The following is a 25,083-nucleotide window of genomic DNA, read 5'->3' as shown; positions in this document are numbered from 1 at the left end:
GGTGTTTATCAGAACTTTTCAGTCCCCCCACCCTGATAATTATTGATACATAACCTGACATGCATATGGAAGAAATCTAATTTTGGTCTCAGCTTAGTAAAAAAAAAGCCTCAGCAAGTAAAAATAAATGTGAGAATCAAAAAAGTTTACAGGTAACCCTCATATAACGCGGATGTTAGGTTCCACAGAAATGCCATGTTATATAAACTGCGCTATGTGAGACTCAGATCACATAGAAAAAGTAGGGTTATGTTTCGAAATCTTTTTTTTTTTAATTATATAAACAACGACATATCCAACAAAAAATTTTTTTATTTAATTCAAGTAATTCATATAAGTTAAGAAAACAAACTATGAAACAAAATACATAGTATAAACTTATAAAAATACAAATTGTAAGTAAACTTCACTGCACATAATGCATAAATGTTTTAGGCAATAAAGTGCATATTTTAATCGTCATCACTGTCTTCAAAACAAACATTTCGTAGATGTTCTTTATTTACGAGTGGCTGGATGTCATCATCACTTGAAATCTCTTGGACATCATTTGTATAATTCTCATTGCATAATTTGGCTGGTTTAGTTATCAAGAAGTCACTAATAAGACCTTGCTTACCATTATGCTGCAATTTTTTATTACGTTCATAATATGGAGCTAAACAAACATCCAATTGTCACGTGAATTTTCCGGAGCGGAGCGCTCCGGAAAATTCACTCAATATCCATAAAATAACTTCCTAACTTTCTTGCCAAGTCCAATCCTTCCGCTAATTTCTTTAAACGGAATTCTTTAACGAACTCATCACAATCAGAGTCTTCGGCAGAACTTTGTGGTTCTGCCAAACCACAAACATCGAACCAAATGGCGAAGATGCCATTTGATTCGACATCATCTATTAATTGTACCAGTTCCTCATTTAAATCTATTTCCCCATCAATTAATTCACTAATTTCGTTTTCAATCATATATCGCAAAAGCCCTCTAAGTGGCCATTACTATAAAAATAAAATTTTTACACAAAAAAGCATTACATATTGAATGTAACTCGCCAGAAAATAAACTGCTCAGCTTGAGATTAACACACTTATGATTTTTAATGTGCTTTCCTGGCAGAAAACTAAGACAATTTTCAACAATAAACACTTTATATGGTATACAACTGACATACATGCGTGCTAAAGGGTATTTCCCTAATATAAATTCGCTACTTATAACTACATGTGCAATATGGGCAGATGCAAATTTAATGAAGATAAAATTTGATTAAGTCGTGGGGTGAAAAATATATAAAAAGATAAAGGGGTACTACAATTTATAGATTGTGTTATATAAGTACCGCATTATACAAGGGTTACCTGTATATGCATTTTTTTAAAATGCCGATATTGCTCATCTCCCCCCCCCCACACACACACACAAACCACCACCACCAGCAGCATAGTAATTGGTACATGTTCCTTCAAGCAAAAAAGCATTGAACAGTTATGGAATCTCTACCTCTTCTAATCCAGAAGAAATAAGTCTCATTTCTATTCCTTATGTGCAAGGCATTTCTGAAAGAATAGTAGAAGTTTAAAAGCCACTGAACATTTTTGTTGCCTTTCACTTTATCAGAAAAATTATCTGAAAGATGCCTCTTCATTTTTCAAGCATCTTCCAGATTCCTTGATCTTGTGTTATATATTATTTTGAAAAAATTGGAATATTGGCTTTTATTCGTCTCGAAGAACATAAGTCTTATATTAAACATCATGAGACTAAAAGGTCTGGACGTGATGAGCATTCTATCAAAACATAGAGTTCACTGAAATAAGACAAGAATCCTTTATAAAAGTTGATTCATCATAGAACATCTTTCTAAAGAAATGAAGAAATGTGTGAAACATTACTCCACTGTCCTAACAAACCTAATAAATCCGGTGGTCGATGTCTATCCCCTTTATAGGAAATAGCACTTTTTAAATCTGCTAACACACTTGTTGTCTAACATTATCTGTTAAGGTGCCCCTTTTTTATTTTCTGTTTTGGTTTGATTGTCATTCTGCAATTCTACACTAGAGATATCAATGAAACTTAGGTGAAAGTTCAACAAATAAATAAGTTTAACATGAGTTTTCCTCCATTTTATAGTTTATTAGTAATGAAAACAGGGAAAAATTTCTCAGGAACAAAAGCAAATGGAAACAATAATTAAAACAAGTGTGTTATTATGGACTCAGCAAGGTCACTACAGAATCTGGGTCCCAGTGAAATATACAGAGGAAACAAAACAAAAAAAAAAAAAACAGCACTCTGGTCACACAGAATTGCTGATTTCTTATACCCACATAGTACTATATATTGAATGATCGGTGAATGTTCACTGGATTCAGGCCAATTAGAACATGCCAGAATCAGATTTTCACTTTAAGACAAATAGTTGAGAAATATTAGGAATATAACATTGTATTGCAGTTTTGTAGATCTGAAAAAGGCATATACAAGGTGCCCAGAGGAAAGTGCTTCAAAACTCTAGTTATATGGTATAAATGAGACATTATATTGAGCAATACCTAATCTCTATTTAAGCTGTAAGCCAGCAGTTAGAACTGGAAGGTGGTTGGATGTTAAATGAGGTGTGCAACAAGGGTATACATTATCTCCATGGTTATTCATTATCTATATAGATCACATTATGAAGTGATATCAAAATTGGCAATGTTAATCTTAGCTCTCTGCTTTATGCAGACGATCTTATACTTTTGAATAAATCCAGTTCATCTGCAAGATTCCCCTGACTGAACTGAATAACTGCTGTAATAAATTTGGTAAGAAAATCAGCAACAAAAAGACAAATCTAATGAAAATAGGCAGAAACATTGAAAACATCAACTGTATCCTGAAGTGAACCTATAGAACAAGTGAAACATTTCAGCTATTTAGGCACAATTTTTAGTGAAGACAGCAAATTAAATATGGAAATAGACAGCAGAATTAGTAAAACTGGCATGGTAGGATATCAGCTGAATAAATTTATATGGAATAAGAAAGAAATCAGTCAAAACACGAAAGTAGCTATATACATGACAGTGTTCAAACAATTTTAACTTATGGGTATAAGAGTTGGGTAAGAAATAGAACCCTTGATTAAAGACTGGAGACCACAGATGAGATTTCTGAGAAAGAAAGATTAGTGGTATCAACAGATGGCATCAATCGCAGTATCACATTAAAAATTAGGGTATTATAAAAGAACTTGCCATCATTAGCATTCAGAAATATGTTAGTAGAGCTAATCGCAGGTGTTATGGTCACTTAAATTGAATGGAAGAGGAAAGATTAGCAAAACAAGTGTTCTTTGACAAGTTGGCAAGAAAGAAAGATCCAGATGTAGCTGGATTGATACAGTAAAAAGTGCCTCAAAAGACAGAAATATAAGATGTGGTAATGTTGGATATCTTGACAAATAACAGATTAATTTGGAGGATACTTATTAATCTGAAGTTAGCAACGGTGTAACTTTTTCATCTAGTACTATCATAATATCCTGTAAATCCTCTGAGGGTACATATCAGGAATTTGATGAAGATGATGAATGTTCAGTACTTCTCATGCAAAAAAGAAAGTGTCAACAATTGGGCTATGTGGTGTATTGCTACAATTTTTTTCTGATTTAAAAGATGGCACAATTGGCACATCTTTTTTTATTTTTGTGTACTTTCAAAATATTAACATTACTTCCATTTGCAACCTGGCACAAAATTACTAGTGTTGTATTCTTTATAATGACTACCATACGTGTATCATCATCCCTTTATAAATTAAAAATTAAATATAGACTATGTACTGCCCTGTATAATGTTCCATTTAACTAATAACTGTAGTGTTTTGAAAAGCCCTTCCCTGTGCACCTGTCATATGTCTTTTTAAGTCTACAAAAACTGAAGTACAGATCCTTATTATATTCCCATGATTTCTCAGCTATTTTTCTTGAAGTAAAAAATCTGATCCTGACAACCTATTTGGCCTGAATCCAGCTTGCTGTTCTTTAAGTTTTTGTTCTGCAATCTTTCTCAGCCTCTTTCACATACTTAGCTTTATTCCATTTTTCATAATGGTAACTATGAGAGCTCTACTCCATCTAGAATTCGACTTTCTGACTAGGCCCTCTGAATTATGCAGTGTAGCTGCTGTAAAACTTTTATATCTCCATATTTGGACATTTCTGTTCCAATATCATCTACTCCAGCTGCCTTTCCACATTTCAAGTTTTTTAATGCCTTTGTCTACCTCAAGTATTGATTCATTCATTTCTCTTGAAAATTTTCTATTAAGGTTTTGTCAACTCTTTCCCCCATTTCTAAGCTTTTTCAATAATCTCCAGAACATTGACACCTTCCTGATATTTACCTTCTATATTCTTACCAAAGTCTTCCCGTGACTGTTGTTTAGCTACTTTCACATATAACTTAGCTCTCTTAAATTTTTTTCTGTAGTCTTTGTTTAACTGGGCAATGCTCCAGCCAGCATGAAATCTCATGTTGCACCATCATATTATTTGTGGTTTAAACCATAGGGAGCACAATTAGGTCAGCTAAGTCCAAATTGCCAGCCTATCCCTGTTTATTCAGAACCCAGTGGATATCTACTAATTGGGCACAACACGTGAGGATTGGACATTAAGTCAGAAGACCCAGTCAGTTCTCCATATTCCTTACAGGTAATGTGGAGGTCTCCAAATTATTTTGACCCTTAAAGTTTGAAAATAATCTTTCCATTTATTTAATCTGCTATTTGTTGGCTTTATACTTTCATTTAATTCTTTGTTTTGAATTTGTATCACTTTCTAGATTTTTCTTGAGTGTGCCTAAAACTCATTTTCTAATTCTTTGTAGTTATTCCAATAGTTTTATACTCTTCATAAAGCAAGATATTTGGTTTGTTTTATAGGTATAAGTGAAATGCAATTTTTTTTTTTTTTTTTTTTTTTTTAGTAAACTTTTTATATTTTCTTTAAACCACGGTGTCCATCTGCGATTAGTTTTTGTATTAATTTTTTCCCCTCTTAATGCTTCTTTTGCTGCTTCATGGACAATGTCTTTAAATGCTGTCCATTTTTCTTCTGTTTGTCTTGTAATGTTTCCAGTTTATCTAATAATCTTTTCTTGGTATCGTATTCTTTATTCTGGAATAAGGTATCTTATTCTTTCATCCTGGAGAAATGCTATACTGTATTTTGTTCTTTGCTGTATGTTTTGTTTTATTCTTTGATAGTTTTATTTTTCCAAGAACTAACTTATGGTGCTTGAAAGTTTTTTTTTTTTCGTGCTTAATTCTTTATATTATGGTTTAAACCAATAAGAATACAATTTGGTCGGCTAAATCCCAAATTGCCAACCCATCCTCGTCCGTTCAGTATCCAGGTAGATAACAAAGTGCACTATGAGAAGGTGAGGATTGGACATTAGGTCCAATTAGCCCTGGTCGGTTCTCCACATTCCTTTAAAGGCTATGTGGAGGCCTCTTCTCGGTTATACATTTTGACCCTTAAGCACCCCCCCCCCCCATGTAATACTATCATGTCCTGTACACTCCTTGAGGGTACATTTCAGGAATCTGATGATCAATTCTTTAAGGTGTAAGCAAACAAAGTTTGCACATGAAGTATCTTCACAACTAGGCTACTTTGTATAAGAGACTAGTTGTTTCACGTTAATCGTCTTAGTATCATATGGGTGTGTATAATGTTATGCATTATGGGAAAGGCCACTACCCAGACCAGTTTCGACCTTTGTTGGTTTCATCTGTGGGAGCCAGATAGAAGAATTGCATATTTCCAATACTTCATATGCAAATTTTGTTTGCTTGCACTTGGATAAAGGATTAAACAAGAATATAATTTCTTGGCATTTTTAATTCACTTTATCCCCAAGTGAAAAATTTTTTTCAACTAGCTCTAATCCAGAGTATATTAATAATAAGGTAATACACCTTTTTATTATTTATATATGTGAAATATATGAACTTCAACCTTGGTATCTCTTTTGGATCTGGCTTCCACTGATGCAACCTTTACAATGTTTGAAACTGGTCTGGGGAGTGGCCCTTCTTATAATGCTATGCATTATACACATCCAAAAAGATTTGTACTCTGGATTATAGGATATTGAGAGAATTAATGTGAAGCTACTAGTCTCTCTATATAAGTAGTCTAGTTATGATGATACTTCATGCACAAACTTTGTTTGCTTACACTTGGATAAAGGATTAAACTAGAATATCATTTCTTTTAATCTTTAATTTAACTTATGGTCACATCCTATATCAGCTGATGTTGCAACTCCTACATCAATAATATTTTCTGCATAATTTCTCTATTACTTATAATGTAATCAATCACAAATTTTTGCACTTTGTATTCCCTCATGTTATTTTATGTTGTATTTTATGATCAAAAAATATATTTGTAATTTATTATTTGTAGAAAACATTGTAACAGATTTATTCCATTTCCATTGATTATATCTTCTTTAAATCTTTGGCAATATACCTGGAATAACAACACTGCCAATTATTGCATTTAAATCCCCAATTATTATGACATATTCCATTTCATTTATTTTGTTTATTTGTATTTTGAAGATCTTCATAGAATTCTTCCATTTCTAATTTTGTTTCCATTCCCTTGGACTATAAAGACTAATAATACGTGTGTTGAGGCTCAAGTGCTGTGAAGAATTCATGTTAGAGGTTTAATGGAATATTAACAACACTGAGAAAGGATTAAAACTAATTTTAATACTCCCAATATTTTGTCTCTGTCACCGAGACATCTTCGGGGATTACAAAAACTTTTTGTAACAACACACACAAATACAATACAGAAAGTCCTATCTAGGTGGTGCACCCTCTATGGGCATTTGCAGGTGGCCTGAGATGTAAAGAGGGATCTCTGATAATTAAAGTTTTCCAAATTTTGGGAAGTTTAATGCAACCGTATTTGTTTAAATTAGGTTGATTCCTGAGTGCAGAGGCAGATTCAAAGAATAGTCTTTCTTTTTTGAATTTACTATTTAAAACTACCATGCTCCACCTGCCCCCTGGTATTTTCCACTACATGTTGCCGTAGATAGTTGTCCCTTAATAACTGCATAAAATCCAATTCCTTCCTCCCATGTGCCCTCTCCTCTTTCCAGTCAATGTTACCATAATTGAAATCACCCATAATAATTACCCTCCTTCCACTCATTTCTTCTATTTGCCTATGCATACTATCCCCACCATCTATTCCATCACCTGGTCTATAGCAGCACCCAATTGTATATTTTGTTCTGCTGGATTCTATCTCACACCAAACAGCCTCAAATGTGCTCTTTTCTCTATCCTGCAGTTCAACTTTTATACTCCTTGGCTGCAGCTCATCAGCTATCATCAATAACACTCCTCCTCCCTTTTTATTCACCCTGTCACTCCTGAACACGCTATACCCGTCGCATTCAATCCCACTAGCGTTATCATCTTCTGTCAGCCATGTTTCACTAATACCAACAACCTGTGGCCTGGAAGTGCCAACCATGGCCAAAAACTCTTCCTTCTTGTTCCTAATACTCCTGGCATTAGTGTACATTAATTGCAGAAGCCCATTTGTCCTATCCCTACTTTGATGCCTTATACATTAACTATCCCATTCTGATTTGTTGTCCCGTACTTGCTCGGGCATAATATACTCATTCATACACTCAACTGCCTCCTTAAAGTCTGCATATCTACGCTCCCCCCCTCTTAATAAATCTAGTTTCCCTGAGTCTGTACATCCACTTCCACATCATTCATCAACACTTTTTCAAGTCTCCGTACACCAACTCCATTCAAATGTAACCCATCCATCTTATATAAGTCCTTTCGCCCATCGAACTCATTCCACACATCCACAAATTCCACACCATTCTCCATGCATAACCCACGCATAAAGTCATTGGCAATTATGGCCCTCCTTCTAAACACTTCGCTGTCATACCGTGGTAAGATACTCACCATCCTAACTCTCTCACTCTTCTCTTTTGCTACCTCAAATAATTCCCTCCCATCCTCTATCGTTTCCATTTTGTCCTCTTTCAAATCATTCGTTCCTGCCACAATTATCATCTCTTCAACCCTCTGTTTTTGCAGTCGAATAGATTCGCTGACGTCCTTTATGTTCGCACCCGGCTGGTACGACTTCGTTAAACTCTCAACTATTACACCTCTTAATAGCGAATCCCCCATACAGCACTCGCTCCTTCATTTTATTCACGTTTACAAACATTCTATTATTTGCCGTCACAGACTTTCGCCGGTTATTTGTCAGTACGTTCAGCACACATTTTTCCATACGCTCCAGTTGCCTTTTAGCTCTGTGTATCGCACTGTTCAAACGGGCAATTTCACTACTCGCATTTATCTCACCATTTTCATTATCAATCAAATCATCCATTCGTTCTGTATTTCTACCTTCATTTACACTTTCAACGACGCTCTCACACCTATCTGGCACTACCATGCAATTCTCTAGCACACCGCCATTTTCTACATTCTGACTATTGTTAACGATATCACTCTCGCCACACGAAACACGCTTGAAATCCTCATTCTCTTTACACTTTCTGCACATATTAACTCCACTATCACTTTCTAACCAGACTCCCACCGCTCTTCGCAAGGCATACATCTCACAGACAGCACATTGCATAAATTCGTTTACATCAAAACTCTTAAACAAACATGGCGACCTGGCTGCCATTTTTTTCTTTATCGGTGCTATATGTACGCTATCTTATCTTAAAATTAATAATTAAAATAACAGAAAACACGCAAAAATTGCACAGACACACCAAGAAACAAAAAGTAAACAATACTACTTAAAATTCTAGTATGTGTGTAGGTTCTTCTGTACTAGAAGAGGATGCTGGAGCACGACTACTTAAAGCTCTTTTTATGAAGGATATAGCCATTGGATATGAAGGAGGAATTAATACACTGTAATCCTTTTTGTAAAAGTTCTTCTGAAGAACAAAAGGAGTGGACTCTATGAACTAGTGTTTTTATAGTACCTGCCTTTTGGCTGGGATGGTGATGTGATTGTTAGCCCATAAGATTACTTGGCTATTGAAGAACACATTAACAAGTATACATAAGGAAGTTATTCCTCTTTATAAGGCCTTGATACTCCCACATCTGGCTACTGTGCTCAAGTCTGGTACCCTGGTTTCTTGAGGATGAGGATTCAGTGGTGAGTGGCCTGTGGAATGTTCCCTATGAGGATAGATTGAGGGTGTGTGAATTACAGAAGTTGGTTGATAGGAGAAAAAAGAGGAGATATGGCAGAAACATTTAAGTTGTTAAAGGGATAACTTTACAAGGGTATAACATCCTGGTGAGGTTACTGCTTTAACCTATGTGAAAGACTAATGTGGGAACAGAGGTGGATGAATTGGAGGTTCTTAGGACATTGCAGAATCTCAATGTAAATACAGTGGGATTAGATGGGATATCAGCCATGGTTTTGGAGAACATCCAAGGGAACTGGCAATGTCTTTGACTAGGCTCTGTAATTTGTCTCAGCTGTGGCAGAGTTCCAAGGTAGTGGAGAGAAGGCAAAATAATTCCCTTGCATAAGAGAAGTTCTAAGAAGTAGCAAATTATAGACCAAGCAGTATCTCAGGTGTGCTGGTAAAAGTACTAAAAAAACTGGTTAAAAAGAGAATTCAAGAATGGGTAGATAAAAATATGATATTGTATGAGGGTCAACATGGTTTTGTGAAGGGTCGGTCATGCCTTAGTAATTTACTAGCTTTTTATAATAGAGTAACAGCTGAGCTGGATAAAGGAAATGGCTACATGATGATTTTGCAAATGCATTTGACAGAATACCACATGGAACTATGTTATACAAATTAGATCAAATTTGGATGGATATGACACTGGTTATATGGATAAGAGGGTGGCTGCTGGACAGATATCAAAAAGTAATATATGGAGGGGCAGAGTCAAGGTTCAGTGCTGGGACCATTGCTGTTTAATTTGCACATAAATGAAGTAAGATATAACCTGAAAGGAAATATTCAGTTGTTTGCTGATGATGCAAAATTAGGTAGAGTAATAGTTAATCAAGGTGATGTGGAAAGCTTGCAGGTCGATTTAAATAGGCTGTCAGTGTGGGCAAAAGATAATGAGTGTCAGTTTAATGTGGAGAAATGTGAAGTTAAAAATAGATGACAAGCTGTGTACCACATTAATGGAATTTTACTCCAGGTAATAGATGAACTAGAGATTTATGGGTGGTGGTAGACAGAGTTAAAGTTTCAAAGATACATTGCTAAGGTTGCTAAGCTAGCCCATAAGATTACTTGGCTATTGAAGAACACGTTAACAATTATACATAAGAGTTGTTATCCCTCTTTATAAGGCCTTGATACTCCTACATCTGGCTACTGTGCTCAAGTCTGGTACCCTGGGTTTCTTGAGGATGAGGATTCAGTGGTGAGTAGCCTGTGGAATGTTTCCTATGAGGATAGATTGAGGGTGTGTGGATTACAGAAGTTGGTTGATAGGAGAAAAAAGAGGGGATATGGCAGAAACATTTAAGTTAAGGGATTTCATAGGATTGATGCAAGGGAAATGTTTCAGCACTTGGCTAGAGGGACCAGAACAAGGAATCATCCCTGAAAATTGAATAAAGGTGTGGTTAGGAGGGTTTGAGGAATAGATTTTTTACTTGGAGAGTTGTGAATGAGTGGAATGGGTTGCCAGAGTCAGTTGCGAATACTTTATCTGTTATTGGGTTCAAGGAGAGAGATTGTGTGGATAGTCTGGGTTCCCAGCAATTTACGAGTTGCTGACTAAGCAACTCGTAAATGCTGGCAAGTGTACTGCTGTAAGCTCTCTGGTCAAATTTCATACAAAACTTTTATAGTTTCTGTACTCGGCTTTGAAATAATATCCACTTAATTTTTATAATCATAAAGTCCTATCTAGGTGGTGGTGTGTCCTCTATGGGTGTGTGTAGGAAGCCCAAAATGTAAATTGGGACCTCTGATGATTAATGTTTCCCATGGGAAGTATTTTTCACCCATATTTGTTTAAATTCAGCTGATTTCTGAGTGCTGCTGCAGATTCCAAAAACAGCCTTTCTTTTTTAAATTTACTGTGATGGAGCATGGTAGGTTTCTTCCAGAAGATCCTGTGAGTGGTATCCAGCACATTGTCCACAAGATCAGACCGACTATAGTTGTGATTGAAGATGCAAGTTTTCCGATCATCTAAACATATGGTTGCTGATCTTTGGTAGAACAGATAAGGGTAGCAAGTTTCCACTTGGACTTAAAAAGCTGGGTAGAGGTTGTACTTTTTCAAAGACCTGGCTATTTTTTTTAAAAGTACCCCAAATGTAGGAGATGATAGTATTTCTGAAATCCTTCTGAAGGGATGGCCGGATGATTTTTGAGATACTAAGGCAATTAATGAAATCATTAGCCTCAATATACAACTAGCCTAGTTGTAAAGATACTTAATGGAAAACTTTATTTGCTTATACTTGGATAATGGATTAAACAAGAATATAAATTTTGGTTTCATCTTGCTATTTGATATAGACACTTTAATTTATAGCCTAACTAAGTGAAAATACTTTCAACATCTCTCTCTAATCCAGAGTAGTTTAGTAATAGGTGTGACATCTTTTGAATACTTGTATATGGAAATATGACTTCTGCATTACTTCAACCTTAGGGTCACTTCTCATCCCACTGATGAGACTTCAAATAAAGATAGAAACAGATCTGGGTGGTACCCCTTCCTATAATGCATACATTATATATGCCGTATGGATATGTGCATTGCATTATGGGATACTAAGGCAATTGATGTGAAGTCGTTAACCTCTATACATATAAGGATCCAGTCTTGAAGTTACTTCATGCACAAACTTTGTTTGCTTATACTTAGATAAAGGGTGAAACAAAGAATATAGTTTCTTGGCATCTTTAATTTATAGCACATACCAAGTGAAAAAAACTTTCAAAATCTTTAATTTAATTGAGTAGTCATAGTATTCAACACTAAACATGAAGATGACCTTGAATGGCAAGCAGTATCAAGTTGAATGATATAAGCAAAATGTTTTATTTGTGCCTATGTTACACAGAGGGTTCTACTAAAAAAAAAAAAAAAAATGGAAGAATTTTTTTGAATAATCATTAGACATGGCAGATAATATAAAGAAAAATGAAAAGTTGGTCTTCATTGGAAATCCAAACAGCAGAGTAGGAAATAATTACCAGACAGATATGTTTTGGGAAAATTTGGAAAATAGAGTAAAGCTAATATTATTATTAGTATTATTATTAGTATCTGGTAAGTATCTGCAAGATTTCTGTTCAGGACATGGACTAGTCATTACTAAAACCAAGCTCCGTGTGAATTTGTGCACAAGAATGTGCACAAATTCACATGTAGGAAGACACAAAAAATAGCTCTCACTAACTATACTTATTATTGATAGCAATATATTCATACCAGTTCAGGACATAGGTGTGTACAGAGAATTTGAAATAAAAAAAAAGTGATCAGCATTAAGTTTTGAGCAGGATAAAACAGAATATCATATTGAAAAGAAAAGCTCGTAAGAAAGTTTTGAAAAGAATCAAAGTTGAGCAGCTTTCAGTGGTGAAATGGAAATACACAAATGAGAAAAAAAAATCAAGAATCATGAAAAAAATGAAAGTTTAAAAATAAGAAATAAACCCTGAAGATTCATTTGCACACTGAAGAAAACTAACTAATTTAGCCAGAAAGGCATGTGGAGAGGTTGTATGCAAGGATAGCAAAATCAGGACTTCATGGTGGACTGAAACAGTTAAGAAAAAAGTTATCAAAACATGATGGCAAGAAAGCTACTATGTGCACTGAAAGAATACAGAGAAATATGTAAGAAAGTAGAGTAATGTGTAAAAATACTTAAACAAACATCATGGGAAGACTTCACTAAGAATATAGAAGATAAATAACAAAGGTGGAAAAAGTTCTGGAGGCTACTAAAAAAGCTTGGAAATGAAGGAAAGATAAAAAGAATCAAAGAAAATAAAGGTGATACGTAAATTGAAGATGCAGGTTTTTTAGATATCTGGAATAATTAATTTGAAATATTGCTAATGAAACAAGAAATGTTCAAGAGGAAGCAACAAGAAGCATATATATGAATACTACAGATGGTAGAAAAGTCATCAAAAATCTCAAATGTGTAATTGGAGTAGAATTCAGCATAATTCAGATAGAAATGCTCAAATATGGAGAAGTTTCACAGGATGCCACTGCATAATCCAAGAGGTCATAGTCAGAGGGTCAAATTCCAGATGACTGGAGTAGAGCTTTTATAATACCCATCTATAAAAAGGGAAATAAAACTGAATGTGAGAATAAAAAGGTATTTCTTTACTGAGTATTCCTGGTAAGATTTATGCAAGTATATACTTCAGAAACAGCTAATAACAATTGTGGAAGGGAAGCTTGGTGAAGAACAAGCTGGATTCAGGCCAAATTGAGATTGTCAGGATCAGATTTTCACTCTCAAACAAGTAGCTGAGAAAGCATGGGAATATAACAAGGATCTGAAAGTTTAGTAGATCTGGAAAAGGGATATGAAAAGGTGTCAAGAAAAAAAGTTATTCAAAATGTCACAATGTGGTGTAAATGGAATATTACAGGAGCAATACAAAATCTATATCTGAGTTGTAAGTCAGCAGCTAGAATTGAAGGAGGTACACAAAGATGGTCTGATGTTAATTCAAGTGTGAGACAAGGGTGTACATTATTTACACTGTAATTCTTCGTCTATATGGATTGCATTATGAAAGTTTCATTAAACCTGATATCAAAATTGGAGATATTCAACTAAGCTCTTTTAACTTAATGCAGATGATGTCTTCCTAAACAAATCCAAGAGAAGTCTGTAGGATTCCCTAACTAAATGAATAATGGCTGCAATAAAAAGACTATGAAAATAGGCAAGAATGTTGAAAACATTAGCTATATTTTGAATGGAAAACCTATAGAACAAGTAAAACATTTGAGTTATTTAAGCACAATTTTTTTATTCAGTACAAGGACTTTTTTTTTATCAACTATATAAATAATTAGAACAGGTTAACTCATAGATTTTTAAACTAAATATTTGTTTCTATGTTCTGTTGTTTTTCATTGTTGCTTGACAGCATCTTCAGGAAGATTTACAAGGAGCCATCATTTTACAAGATAGCAAACAATCAGTCACATGATCATGCACTTCATGTTCAGTCTGCATACTGCTGTGTGTAACTTGTAGATGAATGCTGGCATAACAAAGGTCTTGAATTGCATGAATTCAGGAGACTTCCTCATATGAAATTAATTCCTTGGTTTCTTATATGAGATTTTACTTCAAAACAACTTCTTGAATATTACAGAGAAGGTGTTTTCCTCTAAGCAACAAATGAAGGCAGATAGCTAGTATACAATGTGATGTTCTGCAAGAACACTCTATATGCTGGCTGCTTTTTTTTTTTTTTTTTTTTTTAATACAATTTCAAAACTTCTCCCATTATTATTACATGACACCTCCAGGGAGTCCACCACCACTAGTATTTTCACAGACAATCACAAACATCCATGTCCACAGCAGGATTCAAATCTGCAGCCTTTTGGCGGGAGAGCAGATGCGCTAACCACTCGGCCCACCAGGCCAACAATTTTGATCTATATATACACCATTCTGCAGGAATAAGATCCCTTATTCCTGCAGAATATGAAGGTTTCAATGGTGAGAGAGCTCAATCAATGGTAAAAGTCATATTTCCATATAAAGGGGATAAAAATAATGTATCATCAAATTACAACACTCTGGATGAAAGACAGCTATAGTAATCCTTTTTCCCACTCAGTCAAAAAAGTAAATTATTCATTCCAAATTAATTGCAATCCCTCGATTAATGCGTTCTTTAAAACAGGCGCATTAAGCGAATATAATAACCTATGGAAAAATGTATAATTCGTTCCTCAGATTTCTTTATTGACCCATAATTTTTTTTTTATAAAAGAATTATAGTATATCTCAGGGCCTAGTTAAAGGAAAACCATGAAGCTGAAAACATATTTGAACAATAAAACATATTCAGAATATAAATTTATTATTCTACTTCTTAACAAAGAATTGAGCTAACATAGATTGGTGGGCATTCTGTTTCTTTTTTTCATACAACTGACGGTACAATAACCTATGGAAAAATGTATAATTTGTTCCTCAGATTTCTTTTTTGACCCTTAATTTCTTTTATAAAAGAATTATGGTATATCTCAGGGCCTAGTTAAAGGAAAACCATGACGCTGAAAGACAATAAAACATATTCAGAATATAAATTTATTATTCTACTTCTTAACAAAGAATTAAGCTAACGTAGTTTGGTAGGCATTCTGTTTCTTTTTTTCATACAACTGACGGTATGGCCCTATTACCTCTTCTGCAAATTTTACTGGCTGTCTCTTCACCAGAGTTGGTTTCTAAGCATTGCTGCTTGAAAACTTCGATTGTATGAAAACTATTTTCAAATTGTTTCTGTGAAACCTCTTTGGGCTTGTCAGTGATTAAATTTTCTTCATATTCTTCAGGATCTTCCTGCTGTGCATCTAAATTTAACAGGTCAGAATCGCTCAACTTCTCAAAATGAGATTTAATTTACTTAAATTCATTTGAAAAGCCTCTAAAATCATTTGCACAATGTGGAAGAATGTGCTTCCAAATGGCTCGCATATTGCTAGCAGTAATTTTATTCGACTTTACGACTTTATAACCAGGCTGAGATTTCTCTGATTTGGCCAGAAAAGTCTTGGAAGGCATTCGCTTCCAAAAAAGGGCTGGTTTCATCGACATTAAATATTTGTTGATCACAATAGTCCCCTTCTTACACAATTTTCTTTAAAATCTCTGGATATCTTATCTGCACTTGCAGCTTCACCTGTGATTAGAACATTATGTAGGCTATTTCTCTTTTTGAAACTCTCAAATCACTCAGCACTAATGTGGAATTCTTCTTTTCATCATTGATAGCCCTTTCTTTCCAGGTTACAAAGAGACAATGCTTTTGATTTAATAAGGTCAGTGCTTAGTGGGATCTGTTTTTGGTTACAGTTTTTGATCCATGTAAAAAGAAGTCTCTCTAATTCAATCGTTATAATACTTTGATTTCGAGTGAATGCATGATGAACTTGAAGCAACCTTACCTTTCTCTTTGTATTCAGCAGTTGATTCACTCATTTTTGTGTTCTTGTCCTATCTTTGCTCTGGACTCACCTTGTTCATTTTTCTTTATTATTTCAAGTTTTTCTTCCAATCAGATTACTTTTCGAATCATTTTCACACTTCTGTTTTTTTGCTCGCTAATTCTTTTACTCATGATCATGGCTAGGAAAATAATTTAAAATAAAAAAGTATGGAAAACAATTGCACGAGATATGATCAGCAAAATGCTATGTAAAGCAGACGACATAAATTTTGGCCATAAATTTGGAACATGGTGTACATGGAAATGGTGTAGTATGCCATTAAAAAATAACTTTGTAAAATGTTTCAAATCGGTAACTAAATTATTTCATCCTGGTGAGTGATTTTTTAAAATAGTTAGCCATAAAAAAATGTATAGATCGAAATTTTAAAATCTGTAGCATTTATTTTTAAGATACATGTAGGCGCACTAATTGAATTTGGGTATCGGGATACATTAATCGAAAACGCACTAATCCGGGGCACATTAATCGAGGGATTGCTGTATATATTTTCTTGTTTTCATCCTTTACTGAAGCATGAGCAAACAAAAGTATACACATAAAGTAATGCAAGTAACAAAGATAAATCACATGCAAAATTTTGTTTGCTTATACTTGGGTAAAGGATGAAAACTATTATTTCTTGTCAAATATGATTTACATAGAAAATGAGATTAGCCAAAACATCAGGTTAGTTGGATACAAAACAGTTTTCACATTTCCTTTAATATATCACCTTGAAAGTTGAAATCAAAATAAAACAGACCTGATTTGATCAGAGAGAGTTTTAAGAAAAATTACAGAATTGAACATGACAGGATTCAGCAAAAATGAATAAATTAGAAATGAAATTAGTAGTAATGGTCAAAAAAAGATGTAAGAAAAGCTAATCTAACTTGGTGATTAAGAATGTGGGAAATGAAAGAATAATCAGGAAAAAGATTCGGAGGAAGGTCATGTTATCTATCATGTTTTCTAGGCATTCAATGAGAATAAAGGCTTATTTGATCATACCTGAAATACAAAATTAATTATTTTATTGAATATAAATCATCTTTTGTTGTATATATTAATTCTATCAAAAATGTTATATTGTATGCACAGAAGGAAAAAAAAATAACAGGAAGAGTAAAGCACGATGCTTTACCTTTATTTGTGTTAAGGGTTTTTGTTGTTGTTGTTGTTCAGGCTTTATAGCTTTAGTGTCATTAGCTATGTTATTAACAGCAACAAACTCTTTCTTTATTTCTTCTTTTTTTCGCTGCTCCTCTTGCAGTTTAAGAAGCTCTGGATTCTCAATAACAGTAGCTGCTGAAGAAGTAGTATGGTTTGTCATTGCCATACTTTTCCCATAAAGCCTTTGGTGAAGAAGACTCTATACAAATAAATGCATATGTAGACTAAATAAATAGCACAACATACACATTATATAAAAGCCAACATAAATTGCAATTCACAAAAAGAAAAATTCATATTAACTAATGAATTAAATTTTAATTTTTAAATTAAAATATTATACTGTTTTGCAACAGTATAATAAGCACATCATCATCATTTCCTGATATGTGGAATCAAGAGGTGTATAAGATGCTATGATAGTAATGCATTTTTAAGTATATATTATTAGTAGCTTTCTATCAACTACTTCCTAGAAATTACTCTACGAAGTTGTTGATATCTAAAATCTTTGCTGTAAAGACTGTGTGGAACTATTTTTTTTTTACAATGATGACTTCACCTTATTGGAGTCATCATTGAAGACTCCAATAAGGTGGAGTCTTCAATGATGTATTTCACACTTTCTTTGGATGGATTACATACTAGAAGGTGAAATCCATCTAAAAGGCATTCATAAGCATCCAGGCCACAGTGGGATTCAAACAAAAAGTAAGTGGGTTGGAAAACACACAATCCATCCATCAACCAGGGTGGTTTCAGTCTTCTAAGGTACAAGTAACTGAATCAAGACATCTTGATGACCAAACACTTGTTTTGCTAATCTTTCCTTTACCATTCTATTTAAGTGGTCGTATCATCTTAGATTAGTTCTGTTTACAATTTCCTGAGCACTAATGATATTGAGTTCAGATCTTTATTTTTAATAGCATTCCACCATTGACATCATCAATACCCTAATATTCATTCATCACACCTCTTATATCTATGGCCACTAGTATCCAATTCTATTCTCAACAAAAACTATTTTCACAGTTTTGTCTCTTTAATACTGATTTTCACATTAAATGTGTTATGACAGTTATTTATTAAAGAGGCCTAAAAATTTGTAGTGGACTTTTATAAGACAACAGCATTATCTGGGTAAAGTCAAGAGATTGTTTAGTTCAAAATAAAGTTCAAGAGATTGCTAATGCATTCCTGGATGCTGACATTGTCAGCATCCAGGAATGCGTTAGCAGAGCTAATCTCAGGTGGTATGGTCATTTACACAGAATGGGCGAGGAAAGATTAGCAAAACAAGTGTTCTCTGCCAGGCTGGCAGGAAAACGACCCAGAGGAAGACCAAGATATAGGTGGATTGATGCGGCACAAAGTGCCTTAGACGATAGAAATATAAGATCTGATAATGTTGGAGTCTTGACAAGTAGCAGACTGATTTGGAGGAAAATTGTAGATAGGAAGTTAGTAATGATGTAATTTTTTGTCATGTAGTACTATCATATCCGGTACACCCCTTGAGGGTACATGGCAGGAATTTGATGATGATGATGAAGTCAAGAGATGAGTAATATCTCTGATGTCAGGTTTCTGATATTAGGTTTAATAATATTAAAATTTCTTTCACCTTAATGTTTTCTTTATAGATAATAAAGAACAATAAAGATAGTGTGCACCCTTTTACACCACCCCGGGTTCTTATACATCATTCATTTCTAATTACTGACAAACTTGAATACGGATTATGTATGCATTGCTCTGGGTAATGTCCTATTTATACCATGAAATTGTAATAGTATTTGAGAGCTTTTTCTCTTGGCACTTTATCATATACCACTTCCAGATCCACAAAACTTAAATACAGACCCCTGTTATATTCCTATAATTTATGAACTATTTGTCTTAAAGCAAAAATCTGGCCATGATGCATCTCTTGTGCAATACCTGCATAAACCCAGAATACTCAGTAAGGAAATTTTTCTAATCCTCAGTCAGTTTTATTTCCCTTTTTTTATACATACTGACTATGAGGTTTAGTTCAATCTTCTGACTTTTTTAAACTTTTTATGCAATATAACCATTGTAAAATTTTTATGCTTCATATCTGAACATTTCTGGCAAAATACAATCTGCTTTTCACTTCTGAATGTAGTACTCATTGATCACATTTCTTCTGGATATTTTTTAAATGTCTAAAACATCCTTATCTTCTATGGGAACCAAGATTCTATCACAATTCTAAACTCTTAATTGAGAGAATCCACTGATACATGATTTCCATGAAAGGGAATCTGCATACAAAATTGTTTTTATATTTCACAATGAATCAGCAGCTATGGTTCTAATGCACAAAATCAGTGTTTAAAAGAGTAAAAAGCAACTACAGTATATAAAGGAACTCGTATTTAAAAATTTCAGTATACATCAAAAAAATCATATAGAAATATGTACTTATGGAGATTTTGAAGATTATATAAATTAATACACTGTAGAAAAGTAAAAACATGAGATATATCTCATACATCTGATAAGATATATGTGTGTCCCTTGCTTTACGTGATTAATTGGTTCTATGAAATAATTGTGCAACACGAAATCGCATAAAGTGAGATAGAGATAGGGGTTTCTTCAGAAGGATAAAAAAAATGAAAACTTTACACCTGTGAGCAAAAGAAATTTTAATGAATGAATTATTTAAACTTATAAACAAAACACACAAATTTGAATGAATGAATGGCTGGATGAATGAATTTAATTAATACAATGTCATAAACACCTAAACACTTCTGACAGTCGGATCATTCATCAGATAATGAATGGACTTGGTCTGGTGAGTCTGGATCATCACTCTCTTGAAGTCCCTGGGATGATAGGCTGATGATCTCAACTTTTTTAATGAAACAGTCGAGACTCAGCTGATGGCCAGCATTCTTCCTTTCCCTATAAAGTTCTTTGTAGCAAGTCAAAGAATTCTGAATTTCTCTCGCAACTTTGGTGCTTCTAGTCTCATTAGGATCATTTTCTTCAATTATTCTGATGGCATTGTCAATGTGTTTAAAAAAAATGCAGTCATTTGTTTTGTTGAAAGCTGTTTGATGGGCTCAGCAACAAAGGGCTCCTGACTTTCATCATTCATGTTGTTTTCCATTTCCAGAAGATCTTCATTAGTGAGTCTCTGATGAGTGGGACTTGAGCAGTTCATCCACATTTGTCTCATCTACATCCTCAAATCCAACAGATTTTGCTATTTTATCTATGTCAAGTCTTGAGTTGGCAAGCTCACTTTCAGGATCAAAATCATTAGAATCAGAAACTCCACACCAAATTTTCTTCCAAACTCCCTTCATGCAGGACTGCTTAACTTCTGCCCATGCCTCTCCAATGTTGTCAATTGCTATTTTTATATCATATTTCTTCCAAAATTCTTTCACTGAAATTTTATCTTCACCGTTGGTACATGCAACTTGAACTAGCTGTGAAAATGTTCTGCGGAGATAACTCTTGAAAGTTGCAATAACACCCTGATCCATGGGTTGAATGAGGGATGTTGTGTTTGGTGGCAGAAAAATAATTTTGATATTCTCAGCAATTTCAGCGATGCTTGGAGGTGTCCTGGTGCATTGTCCAGAAGCAGAAGAATTTTGAAGGGTACATTTATCCTGTCACAATAAGCTTTCAATTCACGGTGCAGTTCATTCCAAAAGGAGGACTCCAAACACAGCAGAGTATATGCTTTGCAAGAATCAGGCAAGAACAACTTCCTTTCTTGTAAGGTCTCCGAGTATGCCAAACCTCTAATATGAGTCGTATGCTTTTTCAATTAATCAAAGAAAACTGATACTGGGTGTCTATTTTTAAGGAAAACTACTCTAATGGATGTTTCCAGTCTAATGAGATGACCTAGTATTGAATGATGTTTCAAATGGCAGACTGTGAGGAAGAAAAAAAAAGTTATTAATTGTTAGGGACCATAAGAGATGAGAGTTAACCATTTTTTCCAGGATACTGCAGAGACAGTTAGTCAAAGAAGTTACTGGATAGTTTATGGAATTTTTGTATACTTGCCTGGCTTTGGAAAGGTGATAGCTGCCCTTCACAAGGAATTGAAAAATTTGTTATCACAGAAAATTTTGTTAATGAGGCACAGTAAATGTGGATGATGTGGATCAGTTGATGATAGTGACAGATGTTTAACGACCACATAATGGATTCGATTTCATAAATTATGGAGAATACTACTGTGTTGAGAATAATTACTTTAATTTCCTGATGCTTCGACCTTCATATTAAGGTCATCAACTGGAGTATACACAATATATACAGAGACAAGCTATATTACAATTCAATCAGAATGGCATAGTGACAATGATTTGATCAACTACTGACCTGACCTCTAATGGAAAAAAAAAAAAAAAACCCTATATCAAAGATATAAGCTTTTTTTTTATAGCATGGTCAGAGAACAAATTCACATTATCTCTGAATTGATATTAAATATTAAAGAACTTATTCAACTCTTCCAAGGATCGCCCTTCCTCCCTTGGCCTACCTTGAAGTATACCATATTCAATGCATCTGTAACTTACCTTATATAGGTGAAACTGGACAATTCCTACCCCCACCCCCAAAGGAACATAACACATTAAATTTAATAACTATGGTAAATCTAGCCTCTCTGATCATATCCTGAATACTCCATATAGAATTTTCACACCAAAATATGATATGAGCACAAATTTAAAAAGACCTGTGAAATTCTAATCAACCACCATAATCGTAACATCAATGATGGTCTAAAAATCCCAAACCAGGTAACCCCCCCCCCACACACACACCTCCCTTCATAATAGAGATTACTCTAAAATCTATCACCATTCCTTATATCTGGGGTACATCCAAAAACCTAACAAAAATTCCTAAGAAAATGACTTCACAACCTGTTACAAACCACATAAGAAATTGGCATATCTTATCTGCTCCACAGAACAGCCACTTCCCCTACTAGAGATGCCAATTTCCAGGGACCTTGAAGTTGCAAACTGTCCTACTACGGCAAAACAGGCACGACAGCCAATATCAGGTTATTCAGAAGAATTTTGAAGGATACATTTATCGGAACTTGCTGACCATGCAATTTTCTCTGGTGGACACCCACCAGAGAAAATTCCAGCATATTCTCTGGTGGACACCCACCAGAGAATATGCTGGAAGAAGGCCACTTTATTACACCGCATGTATAAGTATGAAAGATTATTCCTGGAATCAGCCTCAGCTCTGAAAAACTTCCCAAACCTCAACAATTTGGGTGCATGGGACTGCTCCAAATTTGGGAAGCTTGCATTCTAAGAACATCAGCCAAAGACAACCCAATTTAGTCAGCTATGGGACACCTTTAAGACTCTAGGACTGACTTTAGTTGCCTTTCTTCAGCCTCATTTGCTTAGTGTTAGTGCCTGTGTGCACATATCATTGTTTTGTGATCCCTGAAGATGGCAACAATGTAACATTGCCAAAATATAGGAAGGTACTGATTAAAGTTTTTAATTAATATTCTAGTATACATTGTCATTTCTGGGAAAATTAAAAGCTATGTATAACCAACGTATAAGTTTATCTAAGAATTAGGACCTAGTTTTTGAGTTGGAAAAGTGGTGAGAGTTTGTGTGTATGTATTGCCCAGTATTGTGTAGGCTTATGGTAAACAGGGAGAGAAAGACTGCCAGAAGAAAGATGTGTACATGTGTATCTAGAAATGGAAGTCTGTTCTGACTTTCAATTTCAACTGTGAATTGAATCGTATGTATTTGTGTTGTTTGTTCAGGTGGCTGAGGAGTGTCTAAAGTCTGGTGGCTGTGGGACCAGAAAACAAAAAACAGTCAACGTACCTAAGCCAGACTCCGACTTTTATTAAAGTAAAGGAATTTAGAGCAAGCTGCACGTCCATTATCAATTGGGGGAGAGGGGGGGGAGAAATAAAAGGTATTTTGCCACACAAAATAACCAGAAAGCAGTACATGGACAAAAGAGCAACAAGATACTGGGTGGAAATTTTCCTGTAAAAGAAGAATTGCATTACTGATTGGGACATTTCTGAAAATGGCAGATATATCAAGCAAACTGATTAATAAGTCACTTTTATCAAGCATGACATGCTTAATTTAAAGCATTGTGTGTGTTTATATATAGGAGGAAGAATGATCAACCAACTCTGTGAGTGTTATGTTAGTTTCTTGACTAGATAAGTGGGGGTGTCGATACCTTCAACTACTGGCTGAAGCAGTACGTTGTGCTTATGAATCTCAGACAAACCATAAATTCTTGGGGGGGGGGGGGGACAATAGTGTAGAAGTAGTTTAACTGTTTGCAGGCTAGGAAGTGACTAATTTAAGTGTAATTCTACTATTTTCTTTTTAATTCAATTAGTTGGGTTATATTTCACAAGTTGACAGGTGTTGTCTGAGACTAATTGATTCATTTTTTTAATGTGCATTGTTTGGCTTAAAATAACAATAGCACTCCCTTTAACAGCTCTGGTAATTATGATATCCTCACTTATTTTTAAAGATTTCACAGTTGCTAATTCAGTTTTAGCGAGGTTGCTATATATTGCTTTAGTATTATTTAAAATATTAGAAGTTTCTAATTGTATTTTATTAGTATGGCAGTAGAAAGAAATCTTATACTTCTTTCAATATGATAAATAAAATCCAATTTGTTAACTGTTGTAGGTGCCACAGCAAAGTTTAAGCCTTTACTAAGTAGTGAGAGTTCATCAGTGTTCAGGAGATCGCTTAAAAGGTTAATCACAGGACTATTCCTTGAAGGCAGTTTACTCCTGTGATCACTGGCTTGTGGTTGGCTGTTTAAATCTTGCTGCTATTTCAATCTAGGAAATGTGAATATAAGTTTTACTTTGTTTCCAGGGTATGTTTGCTGAGTTGTCAGGAATTCGCAAGACACATCCCAAATATCCAGATTTAAATAACTGCAAAGTTGCAATTTAAAAATTTAGAACCTGATTTTGAGTAAATGCTAAGTTTTTGCAAGTAGTTTGAATCTGCTCTCTGAGTACTGCTTTCTCCGTATAGTTATAAATTCATAGAGCCTTCCATAACTGTATGGAGAAAGCAATGCACAGATAGCAGAGTACTCACAAAAACTTAGCACTTGCTCAAAATCAGGTTCTAAATTTTTAAATTGGAACTTTTCAATTATTTAAACCAGATACGCTGCTTGGAAAGAAGTCAAAGGACACCATAGTGTGAGGAATAAACAGCCATGGAACCCACCTTAATAACCTTTCACTGCAATAACTCTAACAATCCTTCAGGGCATGCTTTCCACAAGTGTACGACAGTGATCACAGATGTTCAATAAGGTTGAGATCAGGGCTCTGTGGAGGCCAGTCAAGTGTGGTGATGTTCGTGTCCACAAACCACACAGTTACAGTAGCAGCCTTATGACATAGTGCACTGTCTTGCTGAAAAATTCATGTTCCAGTCAAAGGCCATTTCCATAGAAACCCCCAAAAAGTAGGAAGCACTGCAATGTCCAGAATGTTCAGACACCTCTCAGAGTTCAATGTTTGTGGTACC

At 34.6% G+C, this 25,083-nt stretch overlaps 1 protein-coding gene across 3 annotated transcripts in view; it reads right to left on the bottom strand.

The window, feature by feature from the left end:
* The window catches only part of Hira (histone cell cycle regulator-like protein), a 429,854-nt gene that overhangs the window by 202,800 nt on the left and 201,971 nt on the right, over nucleotides 1-25,083 (bottom strand). For all 3 annotated transcript variants that reach the window (XM_090400974.1, XM_090400975.1, XM_090400976.1), the window contains one exon: nucleotides 17,460-17,687. In XM_090400974.1, the coding sequence (XP_090257100.1) occupies nucleotides 17,460-17,687 (228 nt within the window). The remainder of the gene's footprint in view (nucleotides 1-17,459; nucleotides 17,688-25,083) is intronic.

This window comes from Typopeltis vanoorti, chromosome 11 (genome assembly GCF_054136105.1).
Source record: "Typopeltis vanoorti isolate ZY-2024b chromosome 11, IOZ_Tvanoo_1.0, whole genome shotgun sequence".
NCBI lineage: Eukaryota > Metazoa > Arthropoda > Arachnida > Uropygi > Thelyphonidae > Typopeltis > Typopeltis vanoorti.
Note: the sequence above shows the minus strand (reverse complement) of the source record. Positions and strands in the feature narration are given on the sequence as shown.